Below are 17,009 nucleotides of genomic sequence, written 5' to 3' on the forward strand. Positions count from 1 at the left end.
CATGGGATGTTGTTCTCACTGTCACGTTTAACCAAATTCAACATTATTGACAGCCAATACAACTCTCCAATCAACGTTGATTGAATCCGGACAGGACGTGTGGGGGATGGGGGTGCCTGGACGAAATCAAGCTGGGTCAAACTCAACTTAGATACGCAAAGAAGACCGGAAACCGAGCGATTTGGCTTTACAAAATAAGAGCATAGTCCCTAAAAATAGTACATATAACCTAAGTGCGTATAACGAGTCGTTGTTTTTGGCTGTGTTTGACTTAGAATACATCATAATGCAATTTGATGAAGAAAGATTTCGTGTGATTTTGACGAGATGACACAACACAGATCAAAACTCCGGATTCCTCGTCGCCGTGTTATTTTGAAATGCTTGACCTGAAATGGTCATATTCCCAGTCGCCAGCTTGACTTGACATGATGCTTAGTTAGTTGGTCCGTAGAGAAAGACAACGGGAGAATAACGGGAACTGCTGGCTCGGGTTTGGGGAATTAACTCAAACGAGAGAGAAAACACGGGGATACAATCAGGTGAGATATGAAATACACATCTGTGACGTTATTTGTTGCAACTTCTGGGAGTGTTCGGGATAGTTTCCCCGTGAGAGAGACGCGGAGCCGTCATCGCTGGCTGTGAACTGTTGACGTTATTTGGGAAGCAGCAGCGGACTGCGGGGCGCACGCGCTCCTGCAGCCGGACACGTTCCAGAGGTGTAGTTTCTGGACTGCGGTCCGTATTCATTACTGCCGCTGGAGCACTCACAGGATACCTTTGAACTGTTAACTGTGACTTCACAGCCTAAACTTGTAGGGAAGTCTTCTTTTAAAAACAATCTATTCGTGCTGCATCGTAACAACAGCAAAAATAATGTCAAAGCTCACCACTTGTTGCATAAGTTATGATTCAGATTTCGTAAACATCCTGTGTGGAAGTCCCTTTTCTGCAGCCTCGCAGTGGGGGACTGCTGCGAGGTAAAGGGAGGATGATGAAAGGGCGATTGTCCCAAATCCAACCCACTGCCCAAACATGGAAAGGCTTTGCAGCATATTGCAGAAGAATGTTTTCCTTTCAATCTCGCCTCGGACAATGCTGCTTTTTAAAAAAATCAGCAGACCTTGAATGGTTTACCGGCGATGATGTCTCCTCTTGCAAACTAACAATAACAACGTTTTACATTTGTTGCAATTCTCCAGTGCTGTGCTTTATTTGAATACTTAATAATGTCCTAGAGATGTACCTCTTTCGTGGGCTTGAGCTATTTGTATGCACAAGAGATGGGATTTGTTTAATTGTGACTTTGTTAATGTGCCCATCTCTCTCCTTCTCAGGCTCTCAGATTCTGCTTCCACTTCCTAGCATCTGCCGAGGTATAGGACCAGCCGGTGGAATACTGGAACGAAAGAAGAGGCAGAGAGACGGGGAGGAAGATGCTCTCCGCGTTCCTCGTGGACATCCTGATCCACCATTAGCTCAATTTACACGTCAGCTGGTTATTTATTCATTTTTTTCAAGACTAGACTGAAGAAGTTGACAACGCCCATCCTTTTCATTACCTCTTTGCTTGTCTTCTTAACTTACTAAACCTATTGGCATCTTGGCAGAACACCAACACTCGCACACACACTTTTGATAGACCGACAGCCAATCATGGCAAACATGTGCCCATATGGCCGATTTACCCACGCCGTGGTGCGGGGCATCCCCGAGACCTTTGGGAAAGCAGCGGGAGACGGCCGTGAGAACGGGGAGACCTCGGTGGAGCTGGCCAAAGCTCAGCGTCAGTTTGGTTGCCTGACGGGAGCCCTGAGACAGAAGGTGGGCCTGCAGCTGATCGAGATCCCCCCCGACCCCGAGCTGCCGGAGAGCTGGAGGATAGAGGACGTGGCAGTCATCCAGGGAGACACGGCACTCATCACCAGGCCCTTCAAACAGCAGAGACGCAGCGAGGTAACACCGTGGAGAAGAACATGGCTTAAGTTCAGCACCCTAATCCTCTGACAATGCACTTTAATCTCCGCTTTGTCAGACAAAGGGCAGTAAGCAGTAGCTGTTTGTGTCGGTTCATATCGAGTACGGTGTGAGAATGAAGCCACAACAGATGCTTCACTTGTTTGGATAGAACTAAGTGACAAAAGAGCCGTGTTGGGGCTTTCAGTTGCCTTTTGGGATCCCCTGAGACTTGAGAGTAGACTTTAAAACGCAACCTTTTCAAACCAAGAGATGACGGAAACCAAATCGCCACCATGACACTCATGTTTTTGTTGACCTTTTTACATTTGGTTTAGCAAGGCAATATCATTTTTTTTTGGTGGCGGAAATTACTTCTTTTGTAGAGGTTCTGTGGATACCTTAATTTAGGGGTCTGTGAATTATTTCCCCCAAAAAAAGAACGCCATAAAACACCATTAAGACTCAAGGAAACATTAATCAATTCAAATATTTTTTCTTCGTTAATGAGAAACTTGAAATTGTACATGTGCTGCTTTCTCTTCCTCCTTCTTCTCTTTACTCCTCGTCTCTCCAGGTGGAGGCAGTGAGGAGGGTGGTGTCGGAGCTGAGTCTGACTGTGGTGGAGATGGGGGCCGAGGAGGGGGATACTGGAGGGGCCACGCTGGAGGGCAGCGACGTCCTCTTCACAGGAAGGGAGTTCTTTGTCGGCATCTCGTCCCACACCAACCACAGAGGGGCAGAAGTACTGGCGGACACTTTCAGGGTAAGAGGCCCCCCGAGGAGAAGATGAAGCGGGGACTGAATCGCTGGGAAGCAGTCGAGCAGACACGTCGTCAAATAGTCATTTGCTGTGTTGCATTTGGGGAATTACAGTCCGTAAAAGGTGATAATTGAGGCCGTTCAATTGGCCAAATGATGGAGACCACACAGTGAGCCCCTCAGGCTCGATTCCTCCATCTTCTCTTAAGTGCACTTCTGCTACTTCTAAAACACACACACAAAATGTGCATCTACTCGTGTTGAATGTGTGTGAGTTGTTGATTCTGTCTGGTATGAACTGGTGGAGGTGAGATGAAAGTGGACGACCAGCAGACCATTTATTTACATCGCCTGAAATGTGTTTTGAAATATCACACCAGCGTTTTGCAAGCTTTTCAGTTGTCATTCATAAAATCAATGTTTCAAGTGCTTCTTTCATATCTACAGCCAGGTATTTATCACTGTAATAATAACACTAAGTGGCAGTGATGGCTTGTTCTTGCCAGTGTACACTTAAGGGCTATTCAGACCAAGAGGTGGCAACTGCCTCTGATCCTCAACAATAAACTTCAGACTCACACAGTCGCGTGAACAGAGGTTATTATTTGACAAACAAAAACCAGATGAGGGGGCATCAGAGAAACTTGGAGGCACAGCGTGTTAAGTAAACCTTCTTTTCAGGACTTTGCTGTATCCACCGTCCCCGTCTGTGGTGGCGCCCGACTGAGAAACATCTGCTCCATGGGAGGTCCAGACACCATCATCATCAGCAACAGTGAAGGGGCCAAGAAGACACTCCGGGTAAGCGCTTGTATTTACAGTATGTGTTGTATGTATGTGTGCACGAGGAGTTAAGAAATACAAAATAGCTTTTAAAGGAACAGAACATTTGACTATACTGATTACATTTTTCAAAATGATGTCGTAGGCCGACGATCAAGCTTATTTTCTATCATACATAGTGTGTTTCTCTTCTCTCTGTCCCAACGTGAACTGCACACATGATTTATGTCCTAACGGCTGAGGTCATATTAACAATAGCACTAATGCTCCCTTTGAGTCTGTGTAATGCTGGGCGTGGCCCGCTGCAGTGTGTGTGTGTGTGTGTGTGTGTGTGTGTGTGTGTGTGTGTGTGTGTGTGTGCGTGTGCACTATTAAGTGTGCACTGTTTGCCTCCAGATGATGGAACAGCTGACCGATCACCACTATGAAGTGCTCACTGTTCCAGAGGATTCAGCAGCAAACTGCATCTACATCAAAGGTCCGTCTAAAGTAGACTTCCTGCTGCACCGGCCTGCAGAAGAATGTCCCGACAGCGTCTCTGTGAGTACAGCTGAGGATTTAGATTTAAACCTATGATTGCATTTGCTATATAGTCAGTGGCCACTTCTGTCTCTTCTAGTCAAAGCCTTAGAAACGGCATTATTATGCTGAGGTCAGTTAATATTGTCAAGTTATTTCTGACCTTGAATTAACTCATTGATGAGAAGCAGAAAGACTGAAGTAGAGCCCGGGACAGACACTTCAAATGGATATGAAAGAAACATGGATCCAAAAGCTGCAGTCTCGAGAAGCCACTCACTCGGCACTACCCTTCATTGTTGACCCTTTCAAATGAGTAGGCGGGAGGACAAAAGTTAAGAGATCTTAAATTGTTATGTGTTTAGATTTTTTCCTTCAGAATACAGTTAAATGGTGACTTTTTTTTTGTTGAAAAGTGACACTTTAAGATGAGACAATCGGTACATTCTCCAATCACTTAATCAACGGTTAGGTACAGTTTAATGTTAAACGTGTTTTATTGTTCTAAATCGAAGAAGAGGCAAATCAAGAAGCGCCAGTAATTTCCTTCCTCCTCTCTGCAGGCTTTCCAGAAGCTTCAGGACTACACCCTCTTGCCTACAGCTTGCAGTGAGGCATCCAAACTGGGAGCGTCTCTGTCCTCACTCTGCCTCCTCATCAACAGAAAGCACACACATTTCTGAACTCATTTCCAACCATTCGCGTGCTACAGCGTGTACATGTTCACGGTGGGGGGTGGGGACGTCACATCTTCTAATGTACAATTCTTGTCTATTTATTTCAAGGGGAACGGTGATATCGTATGAGAATATGATCCAACTGTAACATCTGCTAACCGACTTAATTTGGCTTATTCTTGGTACAACTGCACCCCCTGCTGGGGAAGCAGGCTGGTTTCCTCAAACACTATCAATGAAACCACTAAATTAAACTGTAGCTTCTGCAGAGGGTAAAACTGACCAAACTGAAATTTGTTCAAAGGTATGAAGGAAAAAAACCGTACAATGTAGCCTGGAATTTAGTGTTCCAGTACGACAGTTGTAAAAATAATGGATCCTAGTATAAGCCACATAAGTGGATGAAGTCTAAAATTAACATACCCATATAATGAACATGATGGCAAAATGTACAGTTCACTTGTACTTTCAGACCTGCCCATTTTGACTGCATCTTTCCTTTTGTCATAACACATTTTAATAGTTTAATTGTCGTTTTACTGACACCCACCTAACGTGTGCTGCTAAGAATAAACCTTTATAAAAAAATAAGTTAGCGTTCATATGTGAATTTGTAGCAAGATGCCAATAAAAATTTAACTGACAAAGATGTCTTGTAATTTATTATGTAGACCTTAAATCAGTGGTCACCAACCTTTTTAAGCCCAAGATCCCTGACCTCTGCCTTGGTGACAGGCAAGATCTATTGAGGCGTTCAGAGAAAAACACTGTCCAGAATTACAACTTTAGGCATTTTATTTGGCCTCATTGTAATTCAATGAAATCAAACACGTTGGTCCAGCTTTCAAATTGATGTGACCAAGAACACACTAAATGACTTAATTTCAGTGCAACAAAAAGGTTTTGTTAACCGCATACAATATGAACAAGAAAAAACACATTTGCAATGAGCAGGCTGGATGAACTACCAATATGAACTGTTGTATTTATCAACTGAAGCTACAACACAACACTGACAACATGCTCAGTTACTAATGTAAGTTCAGTTCAGCTGTCCCATCATAAATCATGTGTCTGAGCTTGTAGTTGGGCTCATAACCACAGCCAGTCTGTGAGCCGGCTCCTGGATTTGGTGATTTTCTGAACTCCTTACGCAGTTTTCGGGACAAATTTGGCATTAAAGTTTTTCTTATCTGGGCTTCGTAGAAGTTAATAAAGTGCAACCTGTGAAACACTAAACAAGTTCAAATATTTGGAAATAAGAGTTTTACATTGAATCTAACAATATGGTGCAACCTGTGCAAAACAAAATTAGTACATATGTGAGCCATCATGTCTTATCAGCATTAGTGGCATTGAGCCGGCTTTCCACTACAACTCTTTAAAACAGGGTTGGAGGTGTGATACAGCTACTCTCAATTCATGCTCAATGTTGCTTTTGTTTTGAAGGGCAACAGCAGAAAAGCCGATCTCACGGAGGTAGGACCTGTAGTACCACGGCAGACTACGTTCCCCTCATTCGGGGGAGCACAGCTAAGAACACTTCGGCTGTGGAAGAACACATTTTCAGGCGTTCATGAATCAGGAGATCAGAGATCTTTTCTGATGTTGATCTTCTGAAGTCCGTAAGAAAACATTTCAGAAAATGTTCGAGAAGGAACAATGCGTTTCTGAATTTATTTTCAGTTTATTTTGGAGAGCGACAGGGAACGTCTCCGAGATCGACAAGTTGGCGACCACTGCCGTAAACAATTTGTGTAAAAGTGTATAAAAAGAATAAGGACTCAACTTCAAAATAAATTTCTTCAAATTTATTTGTTTTGTGAGAAAGCAAACATTTTAACGGTTGGACTTGGCAACTCTCTCCAACTCGTCCTTCTTCTTGATGGCATACGAGTTAGATGAACCCTGAAATGAAGAGAATTAGCAGTTAGCATACGTCAATGCCTTAACACCCAAAAAAATGTAAATGGAGGATCATTTACTTTGTCTACTAACATTATTACATAAGCATCAGAAAGGGATTTAGTTATCTGTAACAGTGCACTTTGAATAGAAATGGTCATGCTATAAGTGGATAACCTTACCTTTGCGGCATTGATCAGCTCATCAGCCAGGCACTCAGCGATGGTCTTGATGTTCCTGAAAGCAGCTTCTCTTGCTCCTGTGCACAGCAGCCAGATGGCCTACAAGACGAGAGCAGCACATTAGTGAATGAAGGATTAACTCTGGAATAAGCACTTGCCATCGGTAGTGTAATGTCGTTATGCTACATATTGAATGAAAGGTCACACCTCAAAACTTTAAAAGAAAAAAGTTACCTGATTGACTCTGCGAAGTGGTGACACATCCACAGCCTGCCTTCTGACGGTACCAGCACGACCGATACGGGTGGAGTCCTCACGGGGTCCACTGTTGATGATGGCATTCACCAGGACCTGAAGGGGATTCTGGGAACAAAATGTGAAGAGTATTAAGACATTTAAGATATCCATGACATCAAAGACTACCAAATGAAACTTGCCACAAAGTTATGGTAATCGGCTTAATGTTTTGCCAACTAATATTTTTAAGTAGTGCTCTATACTCTACTGCATGTTTAACGTCCCTCCAAACAGTGACATCTGTTTGACACAGATTGTAATCATGAACAGTAACAGTCTATTTTCTTTGTTGCATTAATGGCACTCGTTAGCATTTTCTGCTGAAGTAAAATTAGCGCACAGAATCTTGTTGTCCCCATCCGGGCACCCGTTAAGTTTAAGTTGTCTGCCTTAATCTTGCTGTACACACTAAACAAGGGTGAGTTTGGTGAATGTTAGTAGTAAATACCTCTCCAGTCAGGAGGTGGATGATCTCGAAGGCGTGCTTGACGATGCGCACGGTCATGAGCTTCTTGCCGTTGTTGCGGCCGTGCATCATCATGGAGTTGGTCAAACGCTCCACAATGGGGCACTGGGCCTTACGGAAACGCTTGGCGGCATACCGTCCTCCAGAGTGTGGCAGGTACTTGGCGTACTTCTCTTTCACAGCAATGTAATCCTGTTGTGTACACGGGGTGATTTAAAGTTGTTTAGGCAGATTTTAAGCACTGCATGAAGAGTTAGTAATCGTCTGGGCCACAGACTACAGCCAATGAATAAGAAAAGACATTTCCTCTGGGAGCACTCCAGCACACCTGGCCTCGCATGATGCATGAAATAGTTATTTCACCAAACAATAAAACTAAGGTTCCAGAGGCCTCTTGATGCTTACCTGCAGAGAAATGTCATTGATCTGGACATCATCAGTGCTCCACTTGCCGAAAAGTTTGATCTCCGGGGACTCAGCCACGGCTGGGGCAGTCTCCCACTCAGTCACTGGGGATAAGAAAAAAAAGCAGGTGGTCAATTCAAGCCAAATACACAAAGCCAATCACACCAACAGCCTTGTGTACACATTAGCCAAACATTGACCATTTATGGTGTTGTCGCATTTAAGTTGTTCTGAATCAATTTGACTAACGAACATTTTAACAATATCGGGCAATATGATAAAATAGCATAAAACAACGACAGAGATCGATGCTAAATTGCAACGCACTGCTCGTTTTCTTAACCTAAACCACGTCACGTAGACACCGAGATAATACAATACCAAAACATGCATCTTAAAACTAAACATAAATGTTCTTGATCAGATGCAATGCCAAAACGTTGGTGAAAACAGCCGCTTTCATAGTAAGGCCCGAGCGGAAGCCTGCCGCTCTAAAGTTAACGTTAGCTGACAGCCGACAAGCTGCAAAGAAAAACTGAAAGATTGTGACATTTTATGTTTGTATTCAGGGACGGTGTATTCTACATTGATACACGCAACTCTCGTAAGTACACTTTCGCTACATTTAGTTAAATAAAGCACTGCGTTCGAGACCTATCGAGGTCGCCGATTAACATGCCGCATCCACATGTGCTAGCAAGCTAGCACATGCTAACGCTCCGTGCCGTTGTGCTCGAGAGCAAATCTTAGTGGAAATATAGCAACATTACGGCAAACTTATCCTTTTTGTACCCGGCTGTCAGACAACCTGAGCCAGTGACTATTCTAAATACCCGAGAATAATCTTTTTCATGACACATAAAACGAGCAAAAACTGAATTTTTCACTCACTTGTGTCAGCCGTTGTGTACCACACTTCTCTGAGACGGAAAAGGGCCTTTTCGAGGCGCCGCGTGCAGATATCCGGTGAGGTGGTGGGTTTCTTCCGGGGCGCAATGCATTTAGGGAATTGTATTCCTTTTCTTTTTTGTATGGCTCTGACTCTAAAGGTGTGTAGTCTATGCGGGACAGAATACTTACATTGTAAAATACGCTGATGAAGATTTTGTTTTAGTTTGTTTGTTTTTATGTTCTTTCTCCTTTTTTACTGTTTTGTCTGTGTGCATTGTAAACAAACAAAGAAAAAGGAATGAATGATTTACTTATTAGCTATACTGTACAATTACATTTAATATTTTTCACTGTTCCATAAATCGAGAACAATGATGTCAACACTAGGTATCGGGCATACGTGTAACACCTATTCATGGCAAAACGTAGAAGCCTAAATCAATATTTGAGTTTTTAAAGTTATTTTGTAGGATATTCATTGTGTATTATAAAAGCAAAAAATAAATGTTGATATCCCAAAATAAGTATACCGAAAGATTTGCAACCAAGATACATTAAGTACTGATATTTTATAGTACCAATTTAAATTGTCAGAAAACAAGTCGACAAACTAGTAGTATATTTTAAAAAGCTGCACATAAAACCAAAACAAGTAAAAATAATTTAGCTATACCAAACAATTACCTTCTGCATATTTGTTTAATCTTTCAGTTTATTTATCCATCTTGATGTGATAAGACAATGACTGTTGTTCAAAACTGTCTTTTATTGAGGAATTGACAACATTTCACACATTTTCATTTGCGAAAGAGACTTTTAGAAATTGTAGGAGTCAAAATAGTTTTTAGAAAATTTTCCTTAACCACATTTACTGTTTTATTGGCAAGAAAACTGAACAGAGAGGATATTCCTTAAATCCACAGTTTATGCAGTTGGGTTAATTAACTTACAAGCACACAAAGGATGCAACAATATTTAAATAATACTGTATATCTACAACTTCAAAACAGTTAAAATCATCCCATCTTCATCATTTCCCTTTAAAAAAATAAAAACTGGTGCAATGATTACTATTTCACCAATTAAAATAGACATTCACTTCTTGTTTTATCACACATTAGATATTTCCATTCCTTATCTTTGTTTGTCTTTGAGAAACATCTTTAAAATACATAAACATCCAACAAAATGCAACAAGTTGAGAGGAATCCCTTTTCCAACAAATGGACAAACATGAAGGTTGCTCAAACGCCTGAGATATCTAAATGCGAAGGGGGGGGGGGGTAAAGAGCGCCACGTACAATAGTCTGGTCGACAAGTAAACACTAATATAGCACTGCCAATCTCCAGGCAAATCTCAGGCCACCCCTCCATATCATTATGTTTTAGCACCGTCACTAAAGGCAGTGCGTTGTAGCACTTTGGTATGGGACATGAAACACTGAGGTATGAGGGGAAACTTTAAAGCTCAATCTACTAAAGCTCCAAAGCACTGCACGGACATAATAATAAACATGATATTCACAATTACACTTAAAAAACATGACCCACCTCCGGTTAAAAATGGAAGAATAAAAATATATAAATTACTGCATCGTACAATGAGCAGGGCAGTGAATCTGTACATGAAGACACGATGACAGAACGTCGCTCAGGCACTGTTGTGTTGTGTGGTGCTGTGTTTTGAGGTATGTGTGACCAAGCACAGACACACACACACACGGATATATACTGTATGTTCGTGGGCATCGCTTTCACTGAAAATACGGGAAACGTCTTCTGTCTTCAGCCGCTGCTAGATTTTTGACAATTCTTTTTCTCCTATACTTTACTGAAATGCAATACTAAATTGCTGGACTGCTCCTTTAATGTATGATTTGCTTTACCGTTGCTGACTGTAATAACATAAACCTACTTAAACCTTTATCAAGTATGTGTGTGTGTATGTATATATATATATATATATATATATATATATATATATATATATATATATATATATATATATATATATATATATATATATATATATATATACACACATATATGCATGTACACAGACTGACAACAGAGGGAAACAGCTAGCCGGCTCTGTGCAAAGATAAATAATCTGGCAACCAGCATCTCTAAAGCGCACCAATTAACACATTATATCCCGTTTGTTTAACTTATGTGGTTCGATGGTGTTTTATTTCTTGGATTTGAGCGGTACCTCTCTGGAGTTTCTTCTGGTAGCCCGGCAACCTCACTGTGACGATAAGACTACGTAACTGCATCTAGCCAAGAAATTGTACAGCACATAACCTCCTTTTACACTTCAGTTCTTGTAGAGTTAAAACAAACAACATAGAACACGTTCATTATTGAACGTAAGAGGTGCTGGTAGGAGGAGTGAGCTTTGGACAGAGCCAGGCTATCCGTGTCCCCGTGTTTCCAGTCTCAATACCAAGCTAAGATAACCAGCTGCTGCTTATAGCGACATATTTCATGTAGAGTCATAATAGTGGTATCAATGCTCTGCAAGATAGCAAATTAGTGTACTTCCAAAAAATCAAATTATTCCCTTTAAAGTAACCTAGTAGTTTCTAGGATGACCATAAACATCTAAATGTATCGAACACAAACCTCTCTAGCAGAGAGCATAATTACGAGTCATCTCTAAGAACTGGAATCCAAACAATTTGATTTTATCCTCGAGAGTACGCTCACAAATGTTTGCGAGGATACTTCACAGCGGCCTTTCATACATGGTGGAAGTTAAGAGCTTACATGACTGCAGGGTGTGTAACTCTGTGTGTGTATCTGTGTGAGTATGCTGCTAAAGAGGTTTGCTCTACACCAGCCATTTCTCCATGCACATGTGGAACACCGTGTCATTCGAGTGCCAATGCACGTGTTCAACGCCGGGAACTGAACAGATGATCAGATCTCCTCGAGCCGCCAGCGTCTTCAGACCGAAAACATCTCTTAAATACAACTGAAACAGGAAGAAGAAGAAAAAACATTCAACATTAGGGTATGGGTTCTTCTTCTTAAAGTTTGAACCCTTTTTACATTTTAAAACGAGGCATATTATCCCAAGGCGATACAAGTATGATGTGCTGCATTGGGACGGGAACCTCCAAACATCAGATTTAAATGTGAGATGTTCCAGCTCACCACAAAGATCTTTCACTGGGACATTAGGGAAAGTAAAAAGTAAAAAACTGTATTTTGGATGGTTAATTTACTGAACAAAACAATGATTCTCAGGGCAAATGATTCCTAATGTAAAAGGAAAGATGGTGAGTTGATGTTTGGCACAAACCTAAATTATTAATTTATTACGCTGCAGAGGCTTATGTGAAGCACCCTTTAACTAAAATATTTGTGTGCAGTTACAGTAAGTTTAATAACATTACCATTAGCTACATAAATGTGCAGGTTTCAGGGCTCTCGATGAGGAGGAGAAAAAAATCTTCGATCATTATGTGATTTAGGTGAGATTGAGTCTTTTATATCTTTTATTGCTCTTTGATATGACGATTTATCACTTTTCAAAGAAATGTCTGTCATTTCTGATGGTGGCAAATTGTATTTGTCAAATTGGGACAGAGGATTACGTTATGTGTTCGTAATATAATATTATATATAAAAAGTTCTGTGCTTGTCTTTTGCTTCACCACGACAATAAATAAATAACTATGAATGAAAACAATCCAAAATAATATGAAAGTATAAGCAACGATCAGAGGGCACTGTAATAAATTCAAAACAATTTTGTGTGCGTCTGTTGTGGGATTTTCACTCACATCTTGATGCTGCATCTCAACGACAGTTTCGTTGTCGTCATAAAATCCAAACTGACTAAAAACCAGAAGACAGACAGAAGTGTTATAATGTGTAAGCATCACATGAGAGTCATCTGATCAGCCACAGCCCCCAGAAAAAGAAAATCTAGCACAGCGGAATAATGTGTGAACTGAGCGTAAAAAGTGTCATATGACAGTGGAAAAAAGAATCCTATCAAAGGAGGAAAGTAATTGTGTATGAATCAAAGTGAACTGGAAAGAACAATCTCTCAACTGTAGCAGAGGAAATAGTAATCTCAACAAGTTAAGTGGCTTTCATCAGCGGTTCAGACGCCAGCATAATACCGGAATAAATGAATTAGCTGGGGTGTTTCAGAGGCATTTTAGCACCAGGGTCAGGTTCACAGAAACACCTCAAGTGTATTTGGCAAAATGTTTTTAAAGCATTTAAATGCACAAAATGACGCCCCGACTTTCACTTTCATGTCCAAGAAATCTGTCAAATATTGTCCTAAAATAATAAATAATACGTCAAAGGAAAAGACCACGAGCACGTAAGACCGAGGATGAGCTCACCTCGACTGCCAGGGAGAGATGACTCCATCGTCTGGTCCTCCGATCAAAACCAGTGTTTTGATCTTGAGGAAGTTCTTCTTCCACTCTGAGATAGAGAGGTACATTACTTTATTACACTTTAGACCAGAGGTTTTAAGACTGAGGTATTGTTTGTATAGTACCTATATGGTTGGATTTAAAATGCCTGAAATTGTAATCTTTTTTGTTTGTTTTCTTACCTCTCAGTCCGTCTCTGTTTGCCTGGGACTTGGGAATGTCACCACTTAAATCGATAAAGTCTAATTTTTATCTTATCTCGTTGTACTTCCTCTGTTTTTCAAATAATGCCTGATGCATTTCAGGAAATATTTATCTTACAAAAGAAAGCTGGTGTGAAAGCGAACTCATGCTTGTTTTCTCATTGATTGAATAATTGAATTTGAGGTTGTTTATCTTCTCTTCTTTGAATGAAACCCGTATTGCAGAGTTTACCAACTTGTATTGTTCAGTAATACAATATTGCTGAACAAATTTGTATGTGTACTCTTGGTATCTTTAATTATTACATTGGGATGAGTTTTCTTGATATATTGTGTTTACTGTAAACAACTCAGATAATGAATTAAATGAATCAGTTTTCTAAAGAATCAGCTGATAACAAAAGCACAACAAGCTCCTATTGATCATTTTTAGAGTTCACCTCACTGTTGCATCATCAAGACAAACACCCCCTGATTGTTACAATCATTAAACTTATGGATGTATTTTACCCTCCAGCAATGTACTGACCTGTTGAGTTTGGGTTGTGTTTCTCGCTGTTGAGCAGAGCCAAATAGTCACTGCTGTTCACATAGAGGTCTCTGTGATGGGGGTCTGGAGGAGGAGGACCAGTATGAACCAGTATGTCAAAACACTTGCGAATAAAGCTTTCTTATACGACATCTCCTTGAGTCTGATACAAAACGTAAGGGGAACGGCACACTGAATATCCAATTGTCAATTCAGGTTTGGCAAGATAAGGAATTGGAATTATTCTCACCATTCCAGTAGTTGCAGATGGAGATCCTCTGACCCACCGACGTGTAGCAGATGTGGAAGAGGTTGGACTTCACAAACTGTGGGAAAAGGTACCTCAAGTAGTCTGTGTCTGGAAGGGGCAGGACGGAGAACATGCTTGAGAGAAGACACCAGTCCTTCCCATGATTTTAAAGCCACTCGGGCGCAGTGGAAAACAAGTTGTGAACCCAACACTGACATATCCTCACATTTGAAGTTGATATGGTGAGCTTGTTTGCAAACAGATGCTTATTCATACATCCAGCAGTTACTAATATGCACTCTTCTTTAAGGTCCGTTTTGGTCTCTACCAACACCCGGGAGAAATGTCGGGCAAGCCCTTTCACGCTGCCGTGCTGTTTTCATGTTGTCGTTTGATATATTGTTCTTAAGCACATATTGATGTGAGGTGCTTTACACATAATCACGTGTTCAGCCTTTGAAATTGAACCCACCTCCATATTGCCCGGCCTGAGGCGAGGACAGAGAGATGAAAGACTGGACGTTGTGGTCAGAGAGAGTGGAGAGGATTCCTCTGCAAACCAGCCCACCTGTTAAAATGTCAGCAAATAAAAACTATTTGTTGTCAGTCTTTTTACCTTTTTTGACCAACAGTCAAACACCTGAAGATATTCAATTAACTATCACATAAGACAAATAAAAGCAGAAAAGTATTCAAATTGAAATGCTGAAATGAGGCACTTTTCTTGAAATTTGTTTAAGTAATCAAATCTTAGTAAAATAGCTCAAAATTAATTTCCTTTCGATCAACTACCTGATTGATTGTCCAGTGGTTTCAGCTCTAATCATACTAATTGCATGCACCGTAAAGACTACACACCATTACTTTTAACTAATGTGTTTTCCGTTTGTTTTTCAGTATGGCACGACCTTTAATCTATAGAAACACGTTAAAATGATAATAAATATGTCATAGAAAAATGTATCCAGTGAATAAAACAGAGTCTCATAAAGCCCCACTCTGTTGAATAAAATAATGCTTACAACTGAGTTATTCAAGGAATTGCATACCAAGACAAAAAAAGAATACAAAGCAAATACCACATGTATGTCTCTTTTACAAATGCACTTAGACCTTGAGAGTAGCAGATAAAGTGGACCCCATCTTCTGCGTTTTGAATTATTGGGTAAATAGCTGTCTTGAACCCCTCCACCTGCTTCCACATGGGCTGCAGGCTGGAACTGCCGTCAAACAAGTCGATGACTGTAACATTTGTTCCAGGGTGAGACTGCAGGAGAAAGAAGGAAGCGGTTTTAATTCATACATGGGGTGTACTGGGCTTGTGGGGAGGAACTATGTGCAAGTCATTTCTCATATTGTTGCAGGAAGCACTAAACAAGAACAAGACACTCAGTGTTAAAAGCAACAGCGGCAGGGCAAACCAAACATTCTGTATTACCTAAGGTCCAGTATTGTTGTTTTTTTAGATGTAATTTAGATATTGATTATTCATCATACAGTTGTTTGGTAAGAAACAGCCAGACCAAGATCTAAACTTCCGCCAGAAATAGTCAGGTTCAGCCATCAGCTTTCTAGGCAGGAAAAGGAGGAACTGAATCTTGGTTTTACCTGATCCACTTTACCGGAGTCCCTCACAAAATCTTCACAATTTCCTCAAATCAACCAGGTTATTCCAATATATACAGTGCAAACAACAGGTTGTATTAAACCAACATTTATAACTTTTGAATACTAGATACTAAATTATGTTTACAATCAACACTTGAAATGATGAAGGCACTTGCAAATGCCAATGTACGAATCTCTCACTCTCCTGTGGTGTTACTGCAGGAATAATGAAGGAAAAAAATACATTAATAATAATACATGTTATTTGTATTAGCTACTGAAGGCACTTTACGTGGTAAAAACAGAAAGAATAGAAGCAATAACAATGTGCACAAGAGAGATTACATAACTGTAAGAAACAAAACAAAAGCATACTTAACTAGCACCACATGTTAAAAGCAGATGTAAATACATTACAAGACAATCATCTGACTCCACCATTACGATGAAAGCTGACCAATGCATCACAGCACATATTGCATGGCGCAGGTCCACATTTGCTGATAACATGTGGTGATATAAGCTGTAAGGCCTGCAGTAAACATTGCATAAGGTCCACTACTGAAAAACTAAATATATACTTCGTTTAAAAAACATCTACGAGGGAACCACATTGAACCACTCTCGTATTTGCGACCACTTACCTCATTAATAAAGTGCTGTAAATGTATAAAATCCCCTGAGCTGTCGAACAAACCGTGGACGATGACCACCGGCTTGTACCCGACCACCGAAGCCCAGAGACACGCACCGAGCAGCGGATACAGCAGCCCGGCCACCCCGCTGTACTCCCTCCTCCTCCGGCTCAAAAAAGCAGGATGGGAGCCCTTCATTATAACTCAAGTCAATAAAAAAACACACACAAAAACACTAAGAGGTTGCCTAAAACAAATAGATAACTTTAAAATGAAATAAAAACATAAACTCTTGATGTTTGGCTAACGTTATGCTGCCATCTTCATCTCCGTCTCTGCTCCCAAGCCGCGGTACGAACAGTCCGCTCGTCAGTGTGCCTGAAATGTTCCTGTTTATTACTCGTGTGTGTTCCCCCAAAGCACCAACGCTGCTGCCGAGCTGTGCTTGGTTTCTTGTTTTTTTCCGGTTTTAAATGAAACGTGACGAAGGCCCTGTGGCGTCATTTCCGGTTCCAGCTCCTCCAATCAGCAGCGT

General features: G+C 40.9%; 3 protein-coding genes across 3 annotated transcripts; 1 reads left to right on the forward strand and 2 right to left on the reverse strand.

The window, feature by feature from the left end:
- The first annotated feature begins 421 nt into the window (after window positions 1-421).
- On the forward strand, window positions 422-5,347 carry ddah2 (dimethylarginine dimethylaminohydrolase 2). The gene is made up of 6 exons (XM_034545081.1): window positions 422-542; window positions 1,341-1,959; window positions 2,537-2,725; window positions 3,403-3,522; window positions 3,901-4,044; window positions 4,587-5,347. The coding sequence occupies exons 2-6, from the start codon at window positions 1,660-1,662 to the stop codon at window positions 4,704-4,706; spliced, it is 873 nt and encodes a 290-aa protein (XP_034400972.1). The 5' UTR covers window positions 422-542; window positions 1,341-1,659; the 3' UTR covers window positions 4,707-5,347.
- Window positions 5,348-6,496: 1,149 nt separating this feature from the next.
- On the reverse strand, window positions 6,497-8,938 carry rps5 (ribosomal protein S5). Its single transcript, XM_034545953.1, has 6 exons — window positions 8,847-8,938; window positions 7,956-8,059; window positions 7,533-7,742; window positions 7,022-7,150; window positions 6,788-6,886; window positions 6,497-6,608 (listed from the first exon to the last, which is right to left on the reverse strand). Coding segments are annotated over exons 1-6 (612 nt in total). The 5' UTR covers window positions 8,848-8,938; the 3' UTR covers window positions 6,497-6,539.
- A 654-nt stretch (window positions 8,939-9,592) lies between these two features.
- Window positions 9,593-16,928, reverse strand: ppt2b (palmitoyl-protein thioesterase 2b). The gene is made up of 8 exons (XM_034544524.1): window positions 16,484-16,928; window positions 15,345-15,498; window positions 14,704-14,799; window positions 14,232-14,339; window positions 13,982-14,065; window positions 13,214-13,298; window positions 12,638-12,692; window positions 9,593-11,823 (listed from the first exon to the last, which is right to left on the reverse strand). Exons 1-8 carry the CDS (start codon window positions 16,670-16,672, stop codon window positions 11,680-11,682), a joined length of 915 nt encoding a protein of 304 aa, XP_034400415.1. The 5' UTR covers window positions 16,673-16,928; the 3' UTR covers window positions 9,593-11,679.
- Window positions 16,929-17,009: the final 81 nt, after the last annotated feature.

The sequence above is a fragment of the Cyclopterus lumpus genome, chromosome 11, assembly GCF_009769545.1.
Source record: "Cyclopterus lumpus isolate fCycLum1 chromosome 11, fCycLum1.pri, whole genome shotgun sequence".
Classification (NCBI taxonomy): Eukaryota; Metazoa; Chordata; class Actinopteri; order Perciformes; family Cyclopteridae; genus Cyclopterus; species Cyclopterus lumpus.

Bases quoted from the DNA above. Each gene is read 5' to 3' on its own strand.
- ddah2 (XM_034545081.1), top strand. From the start codon at position 1,660: ATGGCAAACATGTGCCCATATGGCCGATTTACCCACGCCGTGGTGCGG. The intron at 2,726-3,402 runs GTAAGAGGCCCC...CCTTCTTTTCAG, and splicing joins TACTGGCGGACACTTTCAGG to GACTTTGCTGTATCCACCGT. The intron at 3,523-3,900 runs GTAAGCGCTTGT...GTTTGCCTCCAG, and splicing joins GGGCCAAGAAGACACTCCGG to ATGATGGAACAGCTGACCGA.
- rps5 (XM_034545953.1), bottom strand. The intron at 7,151-7,532 runs GTATTTACTACT...TTTTGTTCCCAG, and splicing joins TCCACCTCCTGACTGGAGAG to AATCCCCTTCAGGTCCTGGT. The intron at 6,609-6,787 runs GTAAGGTTATCC...TCTTCATTTCAG, and splicing joins AGCTGATCAATGCCGCAAAG to GGTTCATCTAACTCGTATGC.
- ppt2b (XM_034544524.1), bottom strand. From the start codon at position 16,672: ATGAAGGGCTCCCATCCTGCTTTTTTGAGCCGGAGGAGGAGGGAGTAC. The intron at 14,340-14,703 runs GTGGGTTCAATT...TGCCCCTTCCAG, and splicing joins TCAGGCCGGGCAATATGGAG to ACACAGACTACTTGAGGTAC. The intron at 14,066-14,231 runs GTGAGAATAATT...CTCCTCCTCCAG, and splicing joins CATCTGCAACTACTGGAATG to ACCCCCATCACAGAGACCTC.